Source organism: Cyphomyrmex costatus, unplaced genomic scaffold (genome assembly GCF_001594065.2).
Source record: "Cyphomyrmex costatus isolate MS0001 unplaced genomic scaffold, Ccosl1.0 scaffold474, whole genome shotgun sequence".
In the NCBI taxonomy this organism is placed as follows: Eukaryota; Metazoa; Arthropoda; class Insecta; order Hymenoptera; family Formicidae; genus Cyphomyrmex; species Cyphomyrmex costatus.
Window position 1 is genome coordinate 2,554,888 of NW_017279009.1, and position 23,992 is coordinate 2,578,879.

The 23,992-nt window shown below is 35.5% G+C and overlaps 2 protein-coding genes across 2 annotated transcripts; both read left to right on the plus strand.

Annotated features, from left to right (window-relative positions):
• Positions 1–1,621: 1,621 nt before the first annotated feature.
• LOC108778078 (zinc transporter ZIP3) lies at positions 1,622–13,422 on the plus strand. The gene is made up of 5 exons (XM_018545174.1): positions 1,622–1,686; positions 11,391–11,617; positions 12,358–12,525; positions 12,903–13,064; positions 13,177–13,422. The coding sequence occupies exons 2-5, from the start codon at positions 11,406–11,408 to the stop codon at positions 13,328–13,330; spliced, it is 696 nt and encodes a 231-aa protein (XP_018400676.1). The 5' UTR covers positions 1,622–1,686; positions 11,391–11,405; the 3' UTR covers positions 13,331–13,422.
• Positions 13,423–16,534: 3,112 nt separating this feature from the next.
• LOC108778077 (protein zntB) lies at positions 16,535–23,800 on the plus strand. Its single transcript, XM_018545173.1, has 3 exons — positions 16,535–17,597; positions 18,330–19,428; positions 22,824–23,800. Exons 1-3 carry the CDS (start codon positions 17,340–17,342, stop codon positions 23,114–23,116), a joined length of 1,650 nt encoding a protein of 549 aa, XP_018400675.1. The 5' UTR covers positions 16,535–17,339; the 3' UTR covers positions 23,117–23,800.
• The last annotated feature ends 192 nt before the right edge of the window (positions 23,801–23,992 follow it).

Consider the following 23,992-nt stretch of genomic DNA (forward strand, 5'->3'; position numbering starts at 1 on the left):
CGTGGAGAATCCATGAAATAATTGTATGAGATACGACGGCATCATCCGGCATTCCGGTCGATTATTCGATTGTCGTTAACTCCATTCCGGACTGCGGACTAGAATGCTCTCTGTCGAGTTCTCTCATCTTCCCTCTCCCTCTCTTTTCCCTGATTGCGTGTCGCATGCGTCATGTACGTAATTGGGGTGAAAACGCAAATTCATCCTTTCGAATTAAGTGTCATTTTGGATAACTTTGATTAATATTAATCGATTGTCCTTAAATTGTTAACTGAGAATTCGTATAATTTGCAACAAGCTTGCGTTAAGGGCCGGAATCACGGTGGAAGTCAGAGATAAATTTTTCTTGTTCCAAATTACGGCTAAAACATAAAAAAAAATCCGTACGTCTTTCTCTAGAGAATGCAATTATGAAGCTACAGTTGAAATTTCAAGTACGTCGGTCAAGATTTGTGGGAGTTATGTTTCCGGCCAGCTTGAAAAAAGTGATTTCGAGAGAAATGTGTTTAAAGTTTCATGCAACAATCAGCGATAGAAATGTTTACCTTTAATCTGCGATGCCTGCATCATAGAATAGGACTTCCTCGTTGATGTTCTTTTCCTCCTGATCCTTCTTGGCTGATTTTAGAGATAATCGAGTTGCACGTAATTAATTCCTTTATTATTCTCAGAAGGACTCTTCGCAAAAGCTATAAAATCTTACTGAAAAGTATAACGCTTTAAACTACCAAAAATGACACTGAGGAATTTTACTTCTAAGATCTTTTGTACCATATTTCTAAAAATTTAAAAAATTTTTTGAAAATTCTAGATTGGCTTTTATACTCCTTAAGGATCAAAATTCGGTTCTGTAGCAGGCTTCGTAAAACACTAGCCAAAATAAGTTTCATGACAAAATATTTCTTCTGTAAGACAGATATATGTATCTACTCCGCAAATGAGGTGTAAATGAGTTTTCTCATTACTCCTGCCGACCCTTTAATCATCGAGTAAAATTAATCGATGTCGGTCGAAAGTCCTCCGCTGCTTTTCCCCACCACAAGATAATCCTGAACGGCGCCCGACGGAATCCTCTGATGCTTCATTCCTCGTTCGTGCATTCCACCCGGCTCGGTGCCTCGCAGTGATCCCTTCTGCTGGTACCTCTTTAAAGTCACCGGCACGTCTTCGGCGTCGCTACTCCGCGTCCGGCATCGTCGCAGATCAGATCAACCGGTGGTCCATCCGTGTCCCGTCTACGCCCAAGTGTATCCTCTTTTACTATCGCGGAAAACTATAAACAGTTGTAAAATTATCTCAACAATCGTTATCGGGGATTGCAAGCAAGATATTTCTTGTGAGTGTATTGATTTATGGTGAATCTTGACACAACTCATATCTCTAGACACGTCAGTTAACAATCTGACATCGATACATATCTCATTCATCAGACATCATTTACAGCGGTTCGACCAATTACATCGATTATACGTGACATTTCACAATGACATTCGTTCTCCGTTGATGTGATTACGGTCGATCAGCGTTTTGTGGTCAGTGTTCAGTTTCCATCAACGCATTCCTTGGATTAATTGACAGCCAGATCAGTGAAATACTCATCGTTAAAAACGACGCGATATTCATCTTTCTTGTTGGAAAGTCTGTGTTAAAACTTGAAAGATTTAATTTCCAGAAGAAGTTAAAACGGTAAGAAAAAAAAACGCGCCAATACAAGTAGTATACGAAACAATTTTTTTTCTATACCCATCTCAAATTTATGCGTATGGCGACTATATGTACGTCATTATAAAGAACAGTCCTTTATATTTCAAGTAGTTGTCCTTTAAATTTTTTTATTCTTCAAAGTCCAATTTTGTTTTTTATTTTAATAATATTACGAGAAATTCTTTTCTAATTAGCATTTTAATGTCTAATGTATATTAAATAATTAATAAGCGAATTTTTATGGAAATAACTGACTTTTTTTATGTAAGTGCAATATTAGTCCAAATAGAACAACAAAATCACAATATAATTATAAAATTGATGTACAAAAATCGTGATTGATTAAAAAGTGATTTTTAATAATCAAATTTGCGCGCAGCTATTTTGACGACGTTTTGATGTTATGATGACTTGTGCTTTACTTGAGTTATCTTAGATATACTGTGCAAGAAAATTTGAAAAATTAATGCGCAGACTTCTGACAATCACAAACTAGTTTAGAAATAAAGATCTAAAATTTTCGGGTCCTTTATATTCTCTAAGAAAATATGACCGAATTCATGCATCGTATTGTGTTCACAAGTAATCAGATTAAAAGAAAAGAAATTACTTTATGAAGTTTTTTTGGAATCGGCTTTATAAGCGTTAAATTCTTTTTGTTTGAATATTTAATGACTTACATTTTCGTTGAAACAAATTAGAAATTAAATACAGAATGCTTTTTATTTCAAAATAAAAAATTATGAAAAAATTACATATTATTCTATATCGCATTTAAAAGGTAAAGTTCACTATCTATAGAATACACCAAAAGTTATTTCAATAAAAAATAATACTCTTTTATCTCTGTGCTCTAATAGAAATTTACGAAAATGTATTATACAATAGGGATAAAAATCTTAACCTTTTAATGAAAATAATTTAAGTATTTTTTAAAATGATTTTTGTAAAGATATATTGTGATGCAAAAATTAGTTGTTCTGTAAATGAACAAAATATTTATTTGTTAAATTTTTGAAATTAAGCAACAAATTACAATGAAACTTTATGTGAGTTATTCTGAATATTTAAAGTACTTATGCAAAGGTATCTAGATTTTTGTTATATTTAAAACTTCAATTTATAATAAAACTAATAACAAACAGAGTTAGCAAATAACTACAATTAAAAATATTTGTAAAAATGTTGTTTAATGAAAAAATAGAATATTATAAATACAACTTTCATATGTTTATAGTTTATATTTAAAGCATAAATTTAATGCGTGTGCTGTGTATGCATTTATCGTACCTTCTTGACTTATATTACCTTATTTGTACTCTTCTTAACTCGTTGTTAGAATGAAGATAAAATGCATTAAAGCGGCGATTAAGTGTCATTAGCATTCTATTATACTATAGTTACACAAACAAATATTTTTTACTTTAAATACCAGACAAGGTTTTTCTTATAAATGATTAAATGCTGAAAACGATGTTATAAGCTAAATTTTGTCAATACGTCAAGATCCAAAATATTTGTTATTTAATTAATGTGCCAAAAATGACTTTTCTGTAATATTTTACATTTTTTTAAAAAAAAGATTAATATTATCTTGAAATATTCTGGTTAGAAATCATGAATATATTGTATTCATCTCCCATAAAATGTATTCTTAAAAATGTTATTATATAATACATCTTATTTTTCCAAGATAGCAAATTTATAGCTATGACCATGAAGTTATACATACCTTTAATCTCAAGTGTGTTATCGGTATATGTATAACTTTTATCATATAATTTTATTTAAAACAATATATCTGAAATTTTTCTTTCAATTTTGTTTCTTTCAAAATATTCGAAATAGACCATTAAAATGAGGTAGTTTGTGGGCTTATGTACATATGTATATGTATGCGTGCGCGAGTGTGTGTAGTATATATGCATATAGACACAGGCATTTAGCGGAATTTATCGTAATAAATTATATTGTGTATCAATAACCACAAATTAGAAGTTATAATATGATTTCATCGTCATAAGCAGAAAATTTGTCATCTTAGAAAATTCTACATTTAAATCCTCCGTGGCTAAAAATAAAATATTAAAATAAAAAAAATGTATTTTATAGGGAATGAATAATATACATGTATACATTTATGACTTTTAATCAGGATTTCAACGTTAATCCTTTTTATTAAAAAATAACAAATATTGCAAGAAAAAAATGCCATTTTTGGCACATTAAACGTCAATTATTTCGAAATATGACATTAATGAATTTGACTCGTGGCATTGTTTTTAGCATTCAAAAATCGATAATATCAGTATCAAGCTGTTGTTCACCTTGATGAAATAAACTGTAATGTTCACGAAACGTTGGCATTTGAAGAAAATGGATATAGATATGAAAATAATTCGCAAAACACAGCTTCTATATATTGTAGAAAGTACCAGTGGAAGCCTCAAAAATCTGTAAGGAACAGTTTGTTTGATTCAAAGTAATAACATTTTTTTATAAATTATGCTGACGCTGTGTATGGAGAGCGTGTATGTGTATATTAAACAAAACCGACCTGTGTTTCGTATCGCATATTAAGTAACATACTTACGCGTGTTCTACTTACTGAATACGACTCATGAATCTTATTTCAGTTCTCCGTGCGCAGGTTTCCCTGAAATTTTATTAGAAAAGACTGAAGATAACTGTAGTAAAAGATTATACTACGCAAATTGAGCATCATATCTTCAGTTTCGATTTAATCATCATCATCATCATCATCATATCTTAAAATTGGTGTGTTACGTTTTTTTGAAGCCCCTTTTCAATGGGGTGATGTAATACTCCGATTTCGTTGAATTTTGGTGACATGGGGTTTTTGGGGTCGCTCTTTCAGAATTCGTGTTCAAAATTTGGAAAAACAATATGGCTGACTAAATATGGCGGATAGAAATCTTACGGAAATACTAAAGATTGCTCGATCTTCTCTGCTAATTTTCTTTGGTATTTTACTAATAATAAATGCAAAATCACAGTGAAAAATAAACGAAAACTAAGAATACAACGTCAGTTATAAACGTTTGTATACATACGAAGACCCTTCGACAAAGAAAGGAATTTACGGATTACAATAGGGCACGAAGCAGCTGCCAAGTAACCGGACCGTTCAGCTACTCGGCAGGTATACGAAATCGAGTCGGAGCAACGGACACTTAAAATTCCATATCTTCGTTAGTTTTGCTCCGATCGGCTTCCAATTTTCACACACTAATCTTGCGACATTGTACATTCAGATAAAAAAATAAAAAAAATGGTCAAAAAAGTTAAAATACCTTACCTCCCCCCTTATACGAACTTTTCCCGAAATCAGAAAATCTTTAGGATCTTTTAGATGGATTCCATCCATCATATTGATTCAACCATTTTGACTTTTCTAATTTTAAATCCGACTTTAAAAACACTACCACCTAAATCCCCTTATATTCCATCCGCAAGATTAGTCCAGCCATTTTGAATTTCACAATTTTTAACACGGATTCGAAACACCAAATTCTCTCTGAAACCAAATATCACCGCGATATTATTCAGGCATTTTGAATTTCCAAATTATAAACACGAATTCAAAACGAACGACCCCAAAAACTCCCTGTAACCAATTTTCATCAAAATTAAAGAATCTTTATGATTTCCGTAACATTTCCGTCTGAAGATAACTGTAGTAAAAGATCATACTACGCAAATTGAACATGTCATATCTTCAGTTTCGATTTAGTTAGTATAAAAAATAGATGACTTCTTTTTATTTTAATAAGGAACTGTAGAATTATCTAAAATCCTGAATCTTTCTAAAGTGGAAGGAAACACCGAATATTTTTTATCAATACATATATATCGAATACGGCAGAACTTAAAATAAATTCGTTCTCTCTTCCTAATCATAGAAATACATAAGCAACGAAAATTCATTCATGTAATAAAAACAGCGAGATTTTTATATAGTTTTTCCACTTTTCCTCGTACGAGGGAATTCCCCGTGTTTACGGGAACATCCGGTCGGTGAAATGCTAATGCAAAGATACGTGCAACGCCTTCTCATTGCATTTGATACCGTATAATAAGCTGGGTCGCCGCGTCAGCACTTAGAAGTTGTCACGTTTTTTTACCAGATTCGCATATGTGTACGGTATTTCCAATAATTATAACTTAATCATACGTGAGAGATTTTGGAAGTTATATTTACACCAAGGTTGCCTGAAGATCATTAATAACTTAATTATTAATGGCTAATGTGATTATTACGCGATTATTATTCGCAATATATTAATATTAATATATTAATAAATTGAGGATATTTATTCGATATGTAACTAGTAGTATAAATAATTTTAGTAGTAATATTTTCCGAGTATTAGGTAATTAAAATTAAGAATATCGATCCGTTATCTTCTATTCTGAATGATATTACGTAGATGAAGAACGTATAATCGCGAGTATAATCGTGTTATACAAATATGACGTTGCGACGCATAATTGACGACAAGCGTATTTACATGTCAGAGGCTGTTACGCAATTGCGTAATCATATATAAAAATCATCGACGATATCAGCTGTTTAAATGTGGATTAACAGGCAATCAAAGAGAGAGCGGAGGGAAAGACGGGGAAAAAACACCTGATGAATCTCCCTGAGGTGTGGAAATGTACCCATAGATCTTGATAAAGAATAATTAAGAAGCTTCTTAATTTCATAATGAGCAAACATTGTAAGAAAATTGTTTTTCTTACAATAATTTTATTCCCACAAATTGAATCTTCGACGAGATTTTTTCCCAGCGTTTTCAATGTCTGACTTGATTAAAAAATTCATATTATGATAATAAATAGATTATAAAAAACAGATTGAGACGAATTTCTTAGTGTTTTTTTCGGATAAGCAATCGATCGCTCACAATCGATCTCCTCGAACGTTTACCTTGAACGACATAAAAATCTCTCCCCCCGTCTCGGTAACTTTTGACTTTTTTTTATCTGCCAGAGGGTCACGCCGCACTGCACTTTCACTGCATTCGATACCTCGGTGCCTAGCACTGCCGCACATTTCAAAGGCCGTTACTTCTTCCCGCGGCGTTCTCGGGTTGTTCGCGTCGATTGCATGAGTCGAGTCTACTAACGAACGATCACCGTTAAATCGCGCCACTGAATCGGCACGAACGAGAAAGATCGGCGCAGTATGATCGCCGATTCCCACGTCCCGAGAGAGCTTTTCGCAACAATTTCCTTTCGCCTCTCTTCGAAAAAAAGATACATCGATCGTCGATACGTCGATCGATAGATCGGCATCATCGCGTGAACGCCGGACGGACTGGCTATTCGTGACGAAACGCATGAAAATCAAAATAATCGAACAGATTAAGATAACGGTTTCAGACTTACGAAGCAATAAATTAAAAGTAGCATATGTTTGCATGAATATTTTCATAAACTTATACATAATAAATTAATAAATGCTGCATGACGTGACGAAAAAGAGAGAGAAAGAGAAAGAGTTTATGCAAAGGCAACTCATCTTTCCTGAAACCTTCTTTTTTTTTTCTGCGTAACGAGGATAGCATGCCTGTGACATTGGGAGAACAAAGATAATAGAATATAGCCTATCCTTCAGTATTGTCGCGCAATCTCCCATATGAAAGCGCAGTCTTGTGTGTGTAAGTCTATGAGTTTTTCTCTTTCTTTTATTTTCCTTTCCAGCTATAACACTATGTCGTAATTCATCATTATCCGATCATCACAGGGTAAAGTGCCGTCCTTCACTGAGAAAAAAGTGTTTGACAGTTGTGACTATAATTAGATATGAAAATAATTATGATTAGAGAAGCTCCCTTTTTATGAAAAAATTGTACTACAAATTATAATTGAAAATAATAATATAGTAAAATAAAAAGATATAAAATTAATAAATAAAATAAACATTTTTATATATTCAATAAATACAATTACAGAGTGAATATAATTATTTTCTTAAATTCACTTATCGAATCTTACTATTTATTAATGGTAATGATAATCAAAAAATATATCAAGAAAATTAAAGATTTTCAAACAGTGTGTGTGACTATTATTAACAGCGCAATTGACTATATTTGCGTAATTAAAACAACTATATAACTATACATATATTTATCCTAAAAATGACTACAAATTATCTAATTAAATTATGATAATTATAACTTTTTTTCTCTGTATTTGCGATTTTCCTTATCCTTCAATCACAAACGAATATTATCTTTTTTTCTTTATCCAAAAAAAGATAGGTATCCCACAATCGTACACACACACTGAATAAGTTGATGTACACGTATGTAGAAATCTCTATGTATGCGCGTATCAGTTGTGTCGCTCCGTTGGTGGGCCCGTTTCCATCCACGGGCGTCTTATCGCGCGTCGACGTGACAATCGCGAAAAGATCGGAAGACGATATAACCGAATGGCACACCGTATATATACGACGGGTGGAAAAGACAGTGCGATTAGTAGTGCGTCAACTTTCATGATTATATACGGTGTCGCAAACGTGTGTCGCTTGCTGGACACTGCGCTTGGAAAAGAACAAGTTAATGTGTTACTATAAGGGGAAGAGCCAGTAAAAGACGTTTTTTAAAAGAGGTAGAAAGGACGAAGCGATTATTGATTTATTCAATGTACGATCTATTTGTAATCAGCTGTATAATGTTTTGTTATTAGTGAGATATTTTTGTGATGTAATTTTCTGTCACAATATATCTCTTGAAAAGCAATACAATAATATCTGTCATTTAAAAAAAAAATTGCCTTTGTGTGATAAGTCTAAAGTAATATAAAGTGCACATATACTTATTGACAACTTCTGAAAAAACAGTCCACTCAAGAAGTTAATTACAACATAATTACAAGGTATATTTTTTAAAAATTAGTCTTTATAATATATTGCAATATTTAAAAATGAAATATAACTTCTGCGCAAGATTTAATGTTGAAGTTTAAAGTTTCAGAAACTATAATCTTTCTGACAAATCTTTTATTTTATACAATCAGATACTTTTATTACTAAGGTTCTATGAAACCGTGCCCCGTTGAATTTTTCGACTGTATTGCATTGCTTTCTTACTCCGATATCGTTGCTATCTATAATTTTTTAAAAATCAAGATCCATATTTTAAATATATTTTTATCATTCTAAATATATGTATTTCCATCGGATTGAAAAAAATTATATAATTCATTTTGGACAAGCCGAGATAATAAAGCTATTTCGATTGCTAATTAACGTAACAAAATAAGATTATATATATATATATATATATATATAATATATAATCAAGAATTAACGAGATAACATTCATTGCTTTCTTTTAAGATATATGATATATCAAAGATAAGAGAAAGTACCGCGAGAATTAAATTTTCTTAAAAAGTTCTTTTGCACACGTTTATCTCTCTGAAAGTGAAACCATGGGAGTTTAATTATATTCGAATTAACCCATTAAAGCCCATAACTTGAGAGAATCAGTAAGGTTAGCAAAAGAACAATAATTAGAAATGGAACCCGAGCATAAAAATTACACGTATCTGATATATAATTAAAATTACATTAAATAACAATTTTGCAATTAATTGTTATAATTCCTGCTATAAGCACGAACGAGTTTTAATAATTCGTAATATTTATTGTTTTTTCTTGCATAAACGGGGAACAATTTTAAAAAAAGTTATGCGCGAAATTCTTTTGTAATTCTTTAGTATAATTGATTAATGCAATCAATTTCCCTCTATAATCAATATTTAATAATTTGTTCATAACATTTAGTTGCAAATTTAGTTTTCCAGTTCTATTTTAAATGTTTTTTTATTAATCTTGCAATGGAGCTCAATAAATTAATATACAGAATCATTTTTAAAGAAAATAATAAAATAACGAGAAAAGATAAAGAAATATATATATTTTTAAACTTACGATTCTTAGGCGAAAAATTCTTGTAAAATGTTATGTCCAAAAATTACAATTATAGTACTTTTCATTCGAAATGATTTCCTCTAAACGTAATGAATTAGGATATGCCCTTCGTATGTAACATGTGATAGGTAGAAATTATTTTTATTTTTGTCAAATAATGTTTATCAGAAACATTTATCGCGTAATAGATAATTATCCAATTAAAATTGTAAGTAATATATGAATTTACTATCAATATTGTACGGAAAAACTTAATTCGTAAGAGATTATGAGATCGCTTTGAGAAAGATAAATATAACAATAAAAGAGTTGAAGAAAGAGGAAACGAGGAAGAGAAGAATAGAGATATCAATTCTTTTTAAACTAAATGTACAGGGTGTCCGGAATTTAAATGTCAAAACGTCGAAAGCGTGTAGAGGATCGATAAGAAAAAAAATCTTGTGTTTTTGCTTCGTTTTTGGAGAAAAACGCAAAAAAGACAAAACGTAATTTTCGCTTTTGTACTTTTTTATTACTTATTCATATTGTATTCATTCACTTGTTTAATGTAGATATTGTTTAAAATGTTAGCCTCTTGCAGGAATGCAAACATATCATCAGTATGGACAGCTCGTGTTGCAGTCAAACACTGATCTGGTGATATTTACAGTGCACTGCAGCTTCGATTTGATTTCTCAATTGTTCTCTTGAGTTGATTTACAACGAATAAACTTCCTGCTTTAAGACCCGTCACACAAAAAAGTCCAGTGATGTCAGGCAATCGAGCTGACCAAAGACACTACTTCTTCATGTCCAAGAACGAAGCAACGTTTTGTCTTTTTTGCGATTTTTACCAAAACAAAGCAAAAACGAGTATATTTCTACAGGACTTTTTTCTTAGAGTTTATTGACCCTCTTTACACGCTCTCGAAGTTTTGACATTAAAATTTCGGATACTTTGTATATGACAATGAGAAACCAGAAAAGCTTAGATAAGCGGAAATTGTCTTGCGAGAAGCGAAAAGATAATGGTATTCTTAGTAAAGTTAATTATACTGACACAGAATTTCTGCGCAGTAATGAAATACCCTGAAGTCGTAAAAAGAGATAAAATATATTAAAAATAGTCGAGTCGACATTTAACTGCTGATTGTAACAAATATCCGCGAGAAATGTCCAGATGAAGCTGGGTTGTAAAAAGATTAGACACGTACCTTCGTACAAATTATATAGAACAAATTCTATAGAGAGTTGCATGTACCTTTATTAATACCAAAAACACGACCAAGTCAAAATATCGAATCGAAATTTCGAACGATCGATTAATTTTTATTCGTAGACAATCTGATATTCATGTTTTATTAATTCGCAGTCACGTATCTTTAATAATGAATTCGATTGTGCACTCAGTGCGTACTGATGTACATTAAAGCCATTGTACACAAATTGCCATAAAAATGTACTTCATATAAATATAAAAACAGATTAAACCATGAAATCCTCAATACATTGTGCTGTTAAAGAAGATCTGTTATTTTACAATTCAAAATATTTATATGTTTTATTTTGTATGTTTTATTTTTACATGGATTAAATTTCTGTTCATTATATACAACAACCTTAATATGGACTTGTACGCGTCCAACCAGATTTGTTATAAAATAATAGACAAAAAATTATATTTTTACATTTTTTCGGTTTATAAGATTAATTATAGATATTATTCCATTTACAGTAACAAAAAATCATCATGTCGCTAAATGCCTTGCTCTCGATGGTGGGACTAAATACATCATCTTTTGACGGTGAAGAGAAACATTCCTCGGAGGATACGGAAAGGGACGTATTAATCGCTAAGGCCGTTACCATGCTGGTTTTGTGTACTGTCAGCACGACTATGGGTATCGTACCGATGTTTCTGGCCAAGTGGTTAAAGTGGGACATGAACAATCGAAACTCCAGGTAAAGATATCATCTCAAGCAACGGTGCATAACTTTAATATAACCGTACAGATCATGACAAGAATATTTTTTTATCATAATAATTCTCAAAAGCATTATTTGACATTTTATTGTTTAATTGTTCAACTACTTATACTTCCATAAGTTTTTCTTTCCGCTACGTCGTCTTTTGTTAGAAACGCAGTGCTCTCTTCTGTATATATTCACTGGTATATAGGGCCTACAGTTTTTAACGCCGTCTATCAGAAAAGGTTGTGACAAAGATATTCTCGGTAACTTGATATTGCTCTCTAAAAGGTCCGATAAAGTCTGATATGTGTATTCTGAGTAGACTTGAACCCGGATCTTGGGCCACAATCGCTACCATTTCATGAATTATATGACAATAATCTTAACAATAACAAATTTTTAATGAGTTAAATTCAGAAATAAATATTTACGTTTGAATTCGCGAGTATCCGTATGAGCATGCGGCAAGGTATGGTCTACAAGTTTACTCCCGCCGTTTTCATATAGATAGTTTTATATCTGTAAAAACGGCGGGAGCAAACTTGTATTACTACATGGAAAGAGAAAATCGAGGAACAATTCAAAGCGATCGCTGTAATACTCAAGAGACTATGACAACGCAATCCTCAAATGACATAAGTGACATATATTGCGTCTCGCTAATATTGTTTTAAGACCGATGATGTAATACGGTCGAACGAGTTAAATCTGTACCGTTTTATCATGTGTAGATCGATGAAGACGGTGGGTATTCTACTTGGCTTTGGCGGAGGCGTTCTCTTCAGTACGACGTTTCTTCACTTGATACCAGAAGTCGAGGAAGGCGTACAGAACCTTATTGAGTCTAACAAGATACCCCAACTCAGCTTTTCACTGGCAGACATGCTTGCATGCTCCGGGTGAGTCAATCCTTTGACGTCATTACGTATAGATGCAAAATAAAAATCAACTTCTCTGAGATGGAATATCTATTGATGAACGAATGAGATATCTTGATTACAATAAGAGGCGAAGAACCATTCGTTACTCAATTTAAAATTGTTGATCTGATCATTGAATCACGATTTTTTATAAGGTAACCATTTGATTGTAATTCAAAATTATAATAACATATTAATTATTAATTAATCTATACATCTCTTTTTACTTGAGTATTGGTCTCGTTTTTAAGATTGTTATATTTTTTTATATTCTTTAATAATACCGAATTGAAATTTAAGTATCCCTGAAACGGCGTGCTTCAGAATTAAGGAATTACCGCGGACTTCTTTCGTAGCTTTTTCATCATGTACCTGGTAGAAGAGTCTGTGCATACATATCTCAGGAAGCGACAAATGATGAGACGAGATACCAGCAAGAAGGACGTAAATCTCAGCACGAACGAATTGGTGGAAAACGGTCAAATACAGCAGTGCGTTAGTAACGGTCACGCACATACGTAAGTCTGTTTACGCTGGCCTTTATCAATCGTTTTATATCATCGTTCTGCCGACGATACTTCGGCGGCGCGAAAAAACCGCGAGAAAACTTTATCGTTCTTTAATTTATAGGGGCCACAGCCATTTACCGGCGATAATGACTTCGGATGATGACTTCGTGATATCTTCGCTAAAAGGGTTATTAATAGTACTCGGCTTATCCGTCCACGAATTATTCGAGGGACTGGCGATCGGTTTAGAGAGCTCTGCCAATCATGTCTGGTAATTGCATCGCGAATGCGTCTTAATTCAAACCCTAATTCAAAGCTCGTCTGCGCTCGTGCTCTAAATTAACCGCTACAAAGGCGGATTGTCAAATCCCACGTACTGTAAACATAAATATTATTATCACAACGGCTCTGTGTCTGAAATTGTAATGAAAAAGAGTTTCAATAAATTTGAATCAATTCCAAGTAGAACACAGTTACAATTAAATCATAATAATATCATAGGACGTCTTCTTTTTTGACGTCAATTAATAGTTAAAAATAAACTTATAAGTGACAAATAAGATCATGATGATATCTTTATAATATTATTACGCATTATATTCTGTACTCTACTTGAGATTTTGTTTAGTATAATTTGAATCCAAGGATCAAATTTCATTAAATTTTCTAAAAATATCATTATTAATTATTAATTAAAGCTTAGCTTAATGGCTTTAATGTCGTAGTTTAGTTGATGATTAATAAATCTCACCTTGGTAACCGCGCTACATATTTAATACCGCCAGGTTAAACCGCTGTCGCAAAACGAAGAACAGCGGTATGACAAACGATACGACTCGTCCGTAGGTACATGTTCCTTGCCGTGGCATCCCATAAATTCGTCATTGCCTTCTGCATCGGAGTAGAACTGATCGCGTCTAGAACCAGGCCGTACCTGTCCGTGATTTACACATGTACATTCGCCGTGGTGTCACCGCTGGGGATTGGCATCGGGATGGCTCTCGTCGGCGGCGGAAGCGCGGCCACGAGTGGACCAATGGCAGTGATATTGCAGGCAAGTTTCTCCATCTCTTTTGGGGGAGATATACCGGTTTCACGAAATAAAAAATTTCGATGAGATAATCGATGACGGTAATACGCGTGTCGAAGAAGCTCTTCATATTCAAAGAATCGGGATTCTGCGTAATCTGTGAACTGGTCGAGCAGCAAACACACGCGATAGGTAAATAGAAAAAAAAATACTCTTATCGTTTCTTTTTCCTCATTCAGGGATTAGCATCGGGAACTCTGCTGTTCGTGGTGTTCTTCGAGATCTTGCAAGAGCATCGCACCGGGCTCAAACAATACTTCTCGATCCTCTTCGGTTTCCTCGTGATGTTCTGCTTGCAGATGTTGAGTAAGTATAAACGATTTTATTTTGTGCTAACGCACAGTGATATTTTTGTATCCCTCGTTGATAGCAAGCGCATAGAAATTGAAGTATATATAGCGCTATATAAGTAAACGTTCAATCTCTACGCTCTGTTAAACACGTTCTTCGTATCTAATAAATGTAAGAACTGAGAATTTTAATAGATAAGACTATTGCGTTCATGCTTACTTACGTATTGATTTGTCTGTATTGCAACTAAACTTGCACAATCTTTCTTCAAACGTATCAAATACTTAAAAAAAATCAAAGTACAACAGTACGATAAATAAAATGATATTGAATAAGAATAGTTCACAAAAATAATACATGATAAAACACTAAATCAGTGATTGCGTGTAATTAATGTCCAGTTTAGTTTTCGAGTCCCTAGTTGAAGTAATTTTCAATAAATGCGAATATTTAGACAATATCTCCTCTCTCTTCTCTCCTCCTCAAGCAAAATCTATACATAAATCTTAAGTATTAAAAAATACGTTTTAATTAGATAAAGACACATAAATCAGAAAAAACAAAGAAATATTTTGTGAACAAAATTCGAAAATACATCGAACGAGGATGATGCTTCAAGCATATATCCGAGGTCGAAGATTATCGACACAGCTGACACTTATCGATTCTTACAATTAATGAATAATTATTGTCGCTGGACAACCCAGCCAACTTATCACGGTGTATAAATGCGTTTGCAGTTTTATTATAAAAGAGAGAGATTACGCTTTTATCGAAGCTAATATTCGAAATGACAACTTGCACTGCAAACTGTACATACTGTACTATAGGAGGTTACACCGGGGGGGAGAACGGGATGTGAGGGGGAGAAAGAGAATGTGGCACAAAATGCAAAGGACATCCTGCCTGATGATTCACACGGCACAATTCCCGTAACGTTTGATTTTGCTCGTTGTTAAAATTTCTTCCACGTGCTATTTGATGATAACCAAAAAAGTATTCAACACGAAAAAGCTTTCAGTTTACAGTGTTTACCTGTTTATGAGTCATGCAAATACTTTTTTACTAACTTGTTATTTTTCATACTTCATATGACTTATCGCTCAACGATCGCATGAAAAATAAAAAAAAAAAATCTAAACTATCGCATAAGAAAGAAATAAACGGCGCAATTATGAATTGCTATATTTCGTTATCAACATAATTGAACAATGAAGAATGTCGCTATCGTCATCGATCTCGATATTATTAGATTAGACGACGTATTCCACGGCTACTTGAACTTCACGACTTCGGCGACGTTCAATGAAATGTCCACAACACGGTGGTGTTATCCTTTCGCTTTTCACACGAAAAGGGTGAAAGTATCATAGAGCCAATAAATAATCATGGAGGCGTGATCGTCTCGATGGTCCACATCGTTAAGTTCATGCCTTGAAAGTGCAGACTAGTACGATGCCGCCTTTACTTTAACATTTTCTCATCCGTATCACAACGCTATAGAAATAAACCTCTCTCGATTAAGAGAAATTAGTAGTTTCTATAAAATTACACCTCAAATCCCCTCTCTGTGACAGATCTACAGGATCGATTTTTCAAGAATTACCAGAATATTCTTACACCCCCATTCCTTTACTTAGTCTCCTCGTGTTCTCATTATACCGGTACTACTCAAGGAGATTCATTTATCTTGCGGTCTAATTCGCGGTGCGAATGTTATTTATGACGTTGTGGGCGCGAACGTGGAACAGCCTGCGTCTGCACGCGTGTCCCTGCTCCGAGTGTCGCCAACGAACTTCTCTCATTCACGCGTGCACGTGTGTACACACTGTACACGCGCCCACGCACGAATGCGTCTACCGCCCGCGCGAAGGAGGGAAAATATGTTATGCGTTGCTCTTCGTCGGACACAGTTACAACGATGTAACAATGTCGAGCGCGCCCAACAATGCCGTAAAGATAAAATGGAAATTCAGCATCTTTTATCTTTTCTCCCTTCCCTTCTTTGATCTCTTTCGCCTTTTCTTTTCTCGCTTAAATTCTTCCTTTTCTATTGTTTTTTCTCTCCATTTTTACCTTCTCTCCTGACCTTCTTTCCTCTTTTTTTTTTTCATTTTTTTTTCCTCTTCATTTTACTTCCGTTTGTATGCGTTTCCATTCTCTTTTTTTTTCCCCATCGACCTCGCGTGCATTTCGATGAGAAGAAAGAGAGCAACTCCGCGCGGGACCGACGGTCTTTACGCCACTGAATGAGGGACGATCAGTCGTGGTGCAGGTGCCAGAAAGAGTATGCATGCTGGCGAGTGATCGTTAGACAAGGACGAGCGCAGCGGTCGCGGGAGTGGGCAGGAAACGGTTCGGTTCGGACTATGTAAGACGACGAGGCGGCGGCCGAGGGGTCCGATCGAGTCGAGTTTCCATCGAGACCGGAGTAGTGTCCGATCGGCCGTCGCGGCGCGTGGAGCTTTCCGCCGTTCGCGATCTGTTCGCTTCGTCCAAGATCGTAGGGTACAATTAATCAGCGAAGAACCTGGTACAATCAGAAGCTTCGTCCATAGGCTAGACCACCGTGAACGTCTCGATTGTCCGCGCGAAAGAGCCTTCGTGAATTGGAGAACGGGACATCCTCGAGAAAAAGTGCAAGATTGAGATGAATCCCGTGGTCGGCAGAAACGCGCGATTGAGAGAGGTAGTGAAGTGGTGACGCGAGGTAAACTCTACCGCGACGTCGGTGTCTTGCGCGGATTTTACTCTCGATACTTTACTCGTGTGTGCTTGAGGCGATCGCTTCGGTGATCGGTCTTACCAGCATTATAAAATCCTAGAAAAAGAAGAAGAGAACAAGATAGGAGATCCTTTTCTTGTAATATCGTTATCGATATAGCAATTCAACGACATACGAAATGGAGAACACGGCGACGTCCAATGTTCTTCTGATGTCGAAGATCGGCGCGATGGTCGGTCTTGGCTTTGGTTCCCTCGCACTGGGAACGCTGCCGTTGATGGTAGGACGTTACAGGGCTAAGAAGCGACTTCGCCAGAAACGTCACCAGAAACGCCACCAGGCGATCTCTTTCAACCATTCTAGCACCTCCACGTCCACTTCAGCGTCCGATACTTCTTCGCCGAACGTCGATTCGGCCTCCGCGGCGAATAAACAAGTACGTCCGAAAAACAATCAGAAATCCTCGACACTCCCTGGCAGCATCTCCGGAAAGCTCGTCTTTGTGCCAATCATAATCAAATCGACTCGCTGCAGGCGTTACAAAGTTACATTCGAAAGAAAATAATGGATATAATCAAGGATATTCCATTGAATATCCTTGACATCTGTGAATTTCCTTGGATATTTATTAATTCTACCTGCACTGCATATAAATCGTTTTTTAATTCAGAGATTAATTCCCGAATATCGATTCTGTTTTATTGTATCTTCGTTAAGTGTACGGCTTATTCTGATTTCAAACTATATAATGCGTTAATACACGAATAATCTTAAATATATCTAGAAAGGCACAAAGTCGAGAAAATAATATTTGATCATATCAGAAAGAGGGAAGTTGTGTTTGCAAAAAAATATTTAATAATAATCGATTTAGCTCATTTGATCATATATTAATTGTAATATCCGGAGTAGCTGCTCATTAGGATGCTCGGTATTTTACAATTGGCTTTTTTATAGACTCTCTGGATTATTCGGAGATAGTTTTAAGATAAGTAAATTTTAAATGAACAATTGCACCTTCTCGCAAATATTACATATATAACATATTTTAAATAATAAAAAAGTTGATTTCAAAATGATGAAAGAGAGTCTACAGAAATTAATAATCCGAGTACCCTATTTAATAAATTCTAAAATGGATTCCAAAGCATCGCGGCATCGTCTTCAGGGTCTCTTGACGTCGCTCTTGCTCTGCTTCGGCGGCGGCGTGCTCCTGTTCACGACGTTCGTACACCTGGCACCGGAAGTTCGTGCTAGCGTAGAGACACATCAGTCGAATAAACAGCTGCCCGATTTGGGTTCTCTCGGTCTGGCTGAGTTGCTCTTCTGCGGTGGTTTCTTCCTCGTTTATCTGGTCGAGGAAGCCGTGCATGCCGCCCTTACCGGCAAACCCGAATCTTCGGAAGCGTTACTCTACCGGACAGTATCGGTGCGCAGATGCAACAACAATCAGACGGGTCCATCAAGTTCATCGGTGATGTCGAATGGCTCGATCACCACCGTATCCACGACGACCAAGTCCACCATGTGGAAAGACATCAATGATACCGAGGACAACAAGGATCGAGTAAACCGGCTGAAACTCCAGATCGATGATTCTCGCGACCAGACAGGCAAGGACGACAAAGTACTGCCGCCTATATTCGTCCTGCCTGTCGGGTTATCAAACGAAGAACATCAAGTTGTTCGGAGACATTCTGATCTAGAATTAGCAATGCCTGAACTAAATTATTCGATCAATCACAATTATTCTCATGATGATGATGAGGATGATCATCATCATCATCATCATCGTCATCATCACGGCGTGGTACAAAACACCTCGGTACAAGGACTATTGACTGTGCTCGCGTTGTCCTTTCACGCGATATTCGAGGGTCTAGCGGTAGGTTTGGAACCATCTATCAGTTCGGTTGCATATCTGGCTGCCGCTATCGCGACCCACAAATTGGTGATCTCCTTTTGCGTCGGAATGGAGCTCTACGTGGCCGGCGCGTCGACCAAGACCACCCTCGGTTACCTGTCAATCTTTTCCATGGTTACTCCGATTGGGATCGCCGTGGGACTCGTCCTTGATCATTTCAAGAACGACAGCGAGAATTTGGGGCCCACACCCACCATACTCCAAGGCATGGCGGCTGGTACCCTACTTTACGTGGTATTCTTCGAGGTGTTAGCACGGGAGAGGGCAAACGAGAAGAGCGGCTTGCTGCAGCTAGTTGCAATCATTATTGGCTTTACGCTGATGTTGGGTCTACAGATCGCCAGTGAGTTTGTTTCCCGGAAGACGAGGGAATCCCCCGCGTCACCAAAGTGCACCGAAGCGTATCACAAAACGCAACACACTGTTGATGCCGGATAAATGCATTATCGTCACTCTAACGATATCCTTCGGAATGGCGCTTACTGCGCGTTTCCGTTTTCCTTCTGCTTTTCGCGCGACCGATAAATTTCCGCGTGTCAAAACGGAAAATCGCACAGAAATTTATTACCGTATGGTGAAAGTTCATCCCGGGTTCCATTAGGATTCACCGGAAATCATCTTTTCCTCAACTTCCTCGATGCAAATTTGCGTACGAGCGCATTATTATTCATAGAGACCAGTTTTATCCAGAATAATTCAAACATTTTTCCTTCAAATTAGCGTATATTTTTCATATGCAAATTATCGATTCAAAATTTATCTTCGTTAGGTGAACATATCGATAAAGCAAATCACTCATCGCTACTTCTCTCAATTATAGATATTTAATATTCGTTTCACATACAATACAGAAGCTCGCAGCAACATTGCAACTTTTCAGCAATATTAAAGTAATATTGTAAACATTACAGTAATGTTGCTGCAAGCTCTTCTGCGATGTACGGGTTGCGATTAAAGTGTTTAGAATTGCCCGTCGTGATTGTTCCATCATGGATATTCGATATCCTCGCAATTAAAATGTTGAGACTCACACGTCTCGGTGTAAACCTATTACAGGTACGTCCTTGATATAATTCACGTGTTGGTTCTTCGGTACTTGTCTAATCTATTGATTTAAACTGACGAGCTACAACTGAAAAGTCAGGGTCAGGGTAAATTGGAGTAGGAGAAGCAGTGTTTCTCGTAGAAATTCTGGTGGCGTGCAATGCTCGTTGTTCTCGTTCGTTCAAAACTTGCCGCGAAAATAGATCTTATCTAGACGTTCTAGACGTTAGCCTATTAAAAATTGATATACGAATCAGGCAGATATGTATATACGTACATGCATATACAAGTGTACAGAATTGAATTATTTGTTAATCACAGAATGCCGGCCGATAACAGTTGTTTACTTCTGATAGTTCATGTCATTTTATCATGATTTTATTAATCTAGTAGAATACGGTTATGACTTTGATAAAATGACGGATTCGTAATGCCAGCAGAAGTAAAAAGTAATTCGTTCTAATCGTGAAATGTTTCTAATTCAAATTTTCTTTTTATTATTTCATTTCTTTTTTCATAACAAAGAGCATTTGCCTCCATTTAAAAAAATTAAACGTCGACTCCGTCGAGAATTTCTATGACGAGAGATTCTGTTTTTTCTACTTCAGTTTATTCTAATCCTGACTGTCCAGTTGTAAATGTTGTAATTAGATGCTTATTTATAGCATCTAATATTTTAGACATAAGATAATAAGCATGTAAACATTATTTACAACCGAATAATCGCAGAGTCACGTTAAAGTAGGAGGAACAAAGTTTCTAGTCATATGAATTTTAACTTAGAAGCACATTCCATCAATTCGAACATTTCCAACGAATTTGAAAACTTTTATAATATCGTGATCGATATTACTTGCACGCGTCCCATATATCATTATTATTTTGTATTCAATAGCAGATTACACGAGTGTCATTTCGCTGAGAAAGTACCAACAGGTGGGAGAGATGGATCGTAATACCTCTGTAGATATGTCATCTGTTATGCAATCTTAATTGCATCTTGACCTTCTCGCAAGAGCGGAAGGTTCGCGAAATCAAGCGAGATCGTAAGTGCAATGTTCCGCTTCAATTCTAAAGCTGGATGACGCAAGAAACTAGACGCATTAACAAATCTTAATCTTGTGGAACAATATCATAAAAGTGCACAAATGAAAAAAAAAAATCTAAAACCCGTGTCGGACTAGATATTGAGGTTGAGATTGAAATTAACCAATCACGAAAAAGAAAACCGATCTTAAGTTTAGTAAAGATTGCTTTGGTCACATTTCAATCTCAGTCTCAATCTTTAGTCTAATACGGGTTTCAGGAGCATTAATACTATAATTTCTGTTAAAGTATGAAAAAATAACGTATATGAAGTATTTATTAATTCAGTCGATATTTTATAATGTTATACGTATAAGAAACAAAATATTATAATACGAAGAAATCAGATTATATGCTTTCTATCCATTAAATGGTTTATTGGAGCATCTATCCTACATAAAACACGAGCTTATTACTCTTACTCGTGTCTGTACGAAACATGAACTTTTACACAAGTCGCGTCGGCTGCTATACATGATTGGCAAATTGCATACGGAAACAACCCACTTCTTCCAAGGCACACTCGGGTTTCACGTGTAGTGCTGGAGTGACGTATGAGCACTGTCATGCTGACAACAGGCAGACGAATCTCGATCTCATAAGGGTTCTGGTTATAGTCCCAAGGCTTTCTCTCTCCACCCATGGCAATGACCCGGGACAGTTAGGTCGATGGACGATCCGACCGACTTTCGACGGCTTTCTCAACCGTTTGATGTATTTCGCGATGACAAAATTGCCGTTGAGTGTTTGAGTGCCGTTTGGAGAATTTCGTGTGTATATATATATATATATATATATACAGAAATTAATTACGGAGGGCTCGATGAGCGACGACAGTGGAAATGGATGATGCATAATCAGACGCGTGACATACACACGCTCAAGTTGTGATACAACTTTATCGCGAAATATAACATTTCAAGGGGACTTTTATAATTTATCGTTACTTTTATAATTTATCGTTACTGACATATTATTAGCTCAAATATTTAATAAAAACATCGAGATAAATAATTATTGAAATTGTCGATTATTATTGAACGACTTTCTTATATTCGATTCAACAAGATAACGGCTTAGATGACTTTAAATCGTCTTACAATCATTATCATTGATTAAATACTTTCCAATATTATAATTGAATCTAATAATGTTAAACATTATTGTGCTTTACGATAAACCATCCTTTCTCTTTAGCAATTATAACTAATAAAAACTAATCTTTTACTGTTACCACATCATCCTATTAAAACGTATTGAAATAAATTCAAATATAAATTCACAAAAATGTATTTCCACAAAATTAAATAATAACTCATTAAAAAAATCAAGATTTTTTAATTCGATTATTTCTTTATCTAATAATGTAAGTAATACAAACGGAGAGAGAGAGAGATAGAAACGGAAAAGAGCCTATCTCTTCTAACTTACGAACATTTTACGATTATTTGGGGGGAGTACACACATGAACGCATATAGTTCAGTTATTCTAATTAATCTTCAATTGGAGAAGTATAACTTCGCAGAATAAACAGCCAGTTCCTTTTACAGATCTCGTTATTGGTCCCCTCGCATAAAATCTCAAACATCTACGCTTTCTGTCTACAGCTGCTCATTCCCACTCACATGGTGGCAATGGCCACGGACACTCACACGGTGGCCATGGACACTCGCATGATTGCCATGGAAGTTCGCCCAACCATACGGAGATAGAAGAACAAGATGATCACGATCATGATCACAATCACAAGCACGACGTAGTCACAGGGGTGATCGACAAAGTGACCGACAGCATCGCCGAGGTCCTCACTAATGCCCTCACGTCCTCGACGACGCCGTTGACGATGGCACAGAGGAATAATGTAAACGAGACCAGCCCGTTGCATCCTCAGCGCAGTTAGGGAACCGATCTTTGGGTTCCCGTAAGTTCCAAGTTCCACGAATGAATTCTCACCGGCAAGAGATTTCAGCGCAACCAGATCTCTCGGGAAACTCGAAGATCTCGAGATGGCGATAATGCCTTTACTCAGGGGACTCTTTTCGCAATTTTTTTTATCATTTAGCAAAGACAATGAAATATTGAGGCAAGAAGAAAATCGGCGTCGGCCTGACTTTTTAATGTGTGAATCTACACATCGATTGGCTGGACCTGTTAATGTATGTGGTGCAAATAGGAAAACTTGCTATGTTCGATAAGACGGCCTTTCATTGCTGCATTGACTGGGAACGGCGTGATGGAATAAACTTTCTGGATTTCCGATCTTTCCGTTGATTTATCGCGACAAACATCCCGAAGAATTTTTCGCTCAAAGTAGCGATAAAAAAAATACGTTCATGCGCCGATATATTGTATCCGAGTTTATTTTTTTAGATGTGTAATAGAGAGTAAGTTAATACGTAGTGCATGATTATTTAAATGCCTTCAAGACTTATTGTTAGATACTCCGAAGTATCAAAAGTATTTATTGATGAAGGCATTCTCCAGAAGAGTCTAAATAATTCTTGATAATAATACAGAAAAAGGATGCTGAGCTTATTGCGAGAGTCGGTCTATCAATTTCCTAAATATTCAACGAATCCAAACAGGCGCATTTATAGTAAGAATTTTTAATAAATTATCATAGATATTTTTTACAACTGTGTCACATTTTTTATGTCTAATATCCTAAGAAATGACAATTTTTTGAGCAGATCTTTGAGGCTGTGTAATTTTCTAAATTTTACCTTTCCTTATATTTTTGTAAAAAAAAATTAATAGAACCTTAATTATTTTTACA

Excerpts from the sequence above, each read along its gene's own strand:
- LOC108778077 (XM_018545173.1), top strand. The coding sequence starts at position 17,340 with ATGGAGAACACGGCGACGTCCAATGTTCTTCTGATGTCGAAGATCGGC. Across the intron at positions 17,598-18,329 it reads CCTCCGCGGCGAATAAACAA|GGTCTCTTGACGTCGCTCTT; the intron begins GTACGTCCGAAA and ends CATCGTCTTCAG. Across the intron at positions 19,429-22,823 it reads GTTGGGTCTACAGATCGCCA|CTGCTCATTCCCACTCACAT; the intron begins GTGAGTTTGTTT and ends TTCTGTCTACAG.
- LOC108778078 (XM_018545174.1), top strand. The coding sequence starts at position 11,406 with ATGTCGCTAAATGCCTTGCTCTCGATGGTGGGACTAAATACATCATCT. Across the intron at positions 11,618-12,357 it reads ATGAACAATCGAAACTCCAG|ATCGATGAAGACGGTGGGTA; the intron begins GTAAAGATATCA and ends TATCATGTGTAG. Across the intron at positions 13,065-13,176 it reads AGTAACGGTCACGCACATAC|GGGCCACAGCCATTTACCGG; the intron begins GTAAGTCTGTTT and ends TTTAATTTATAG.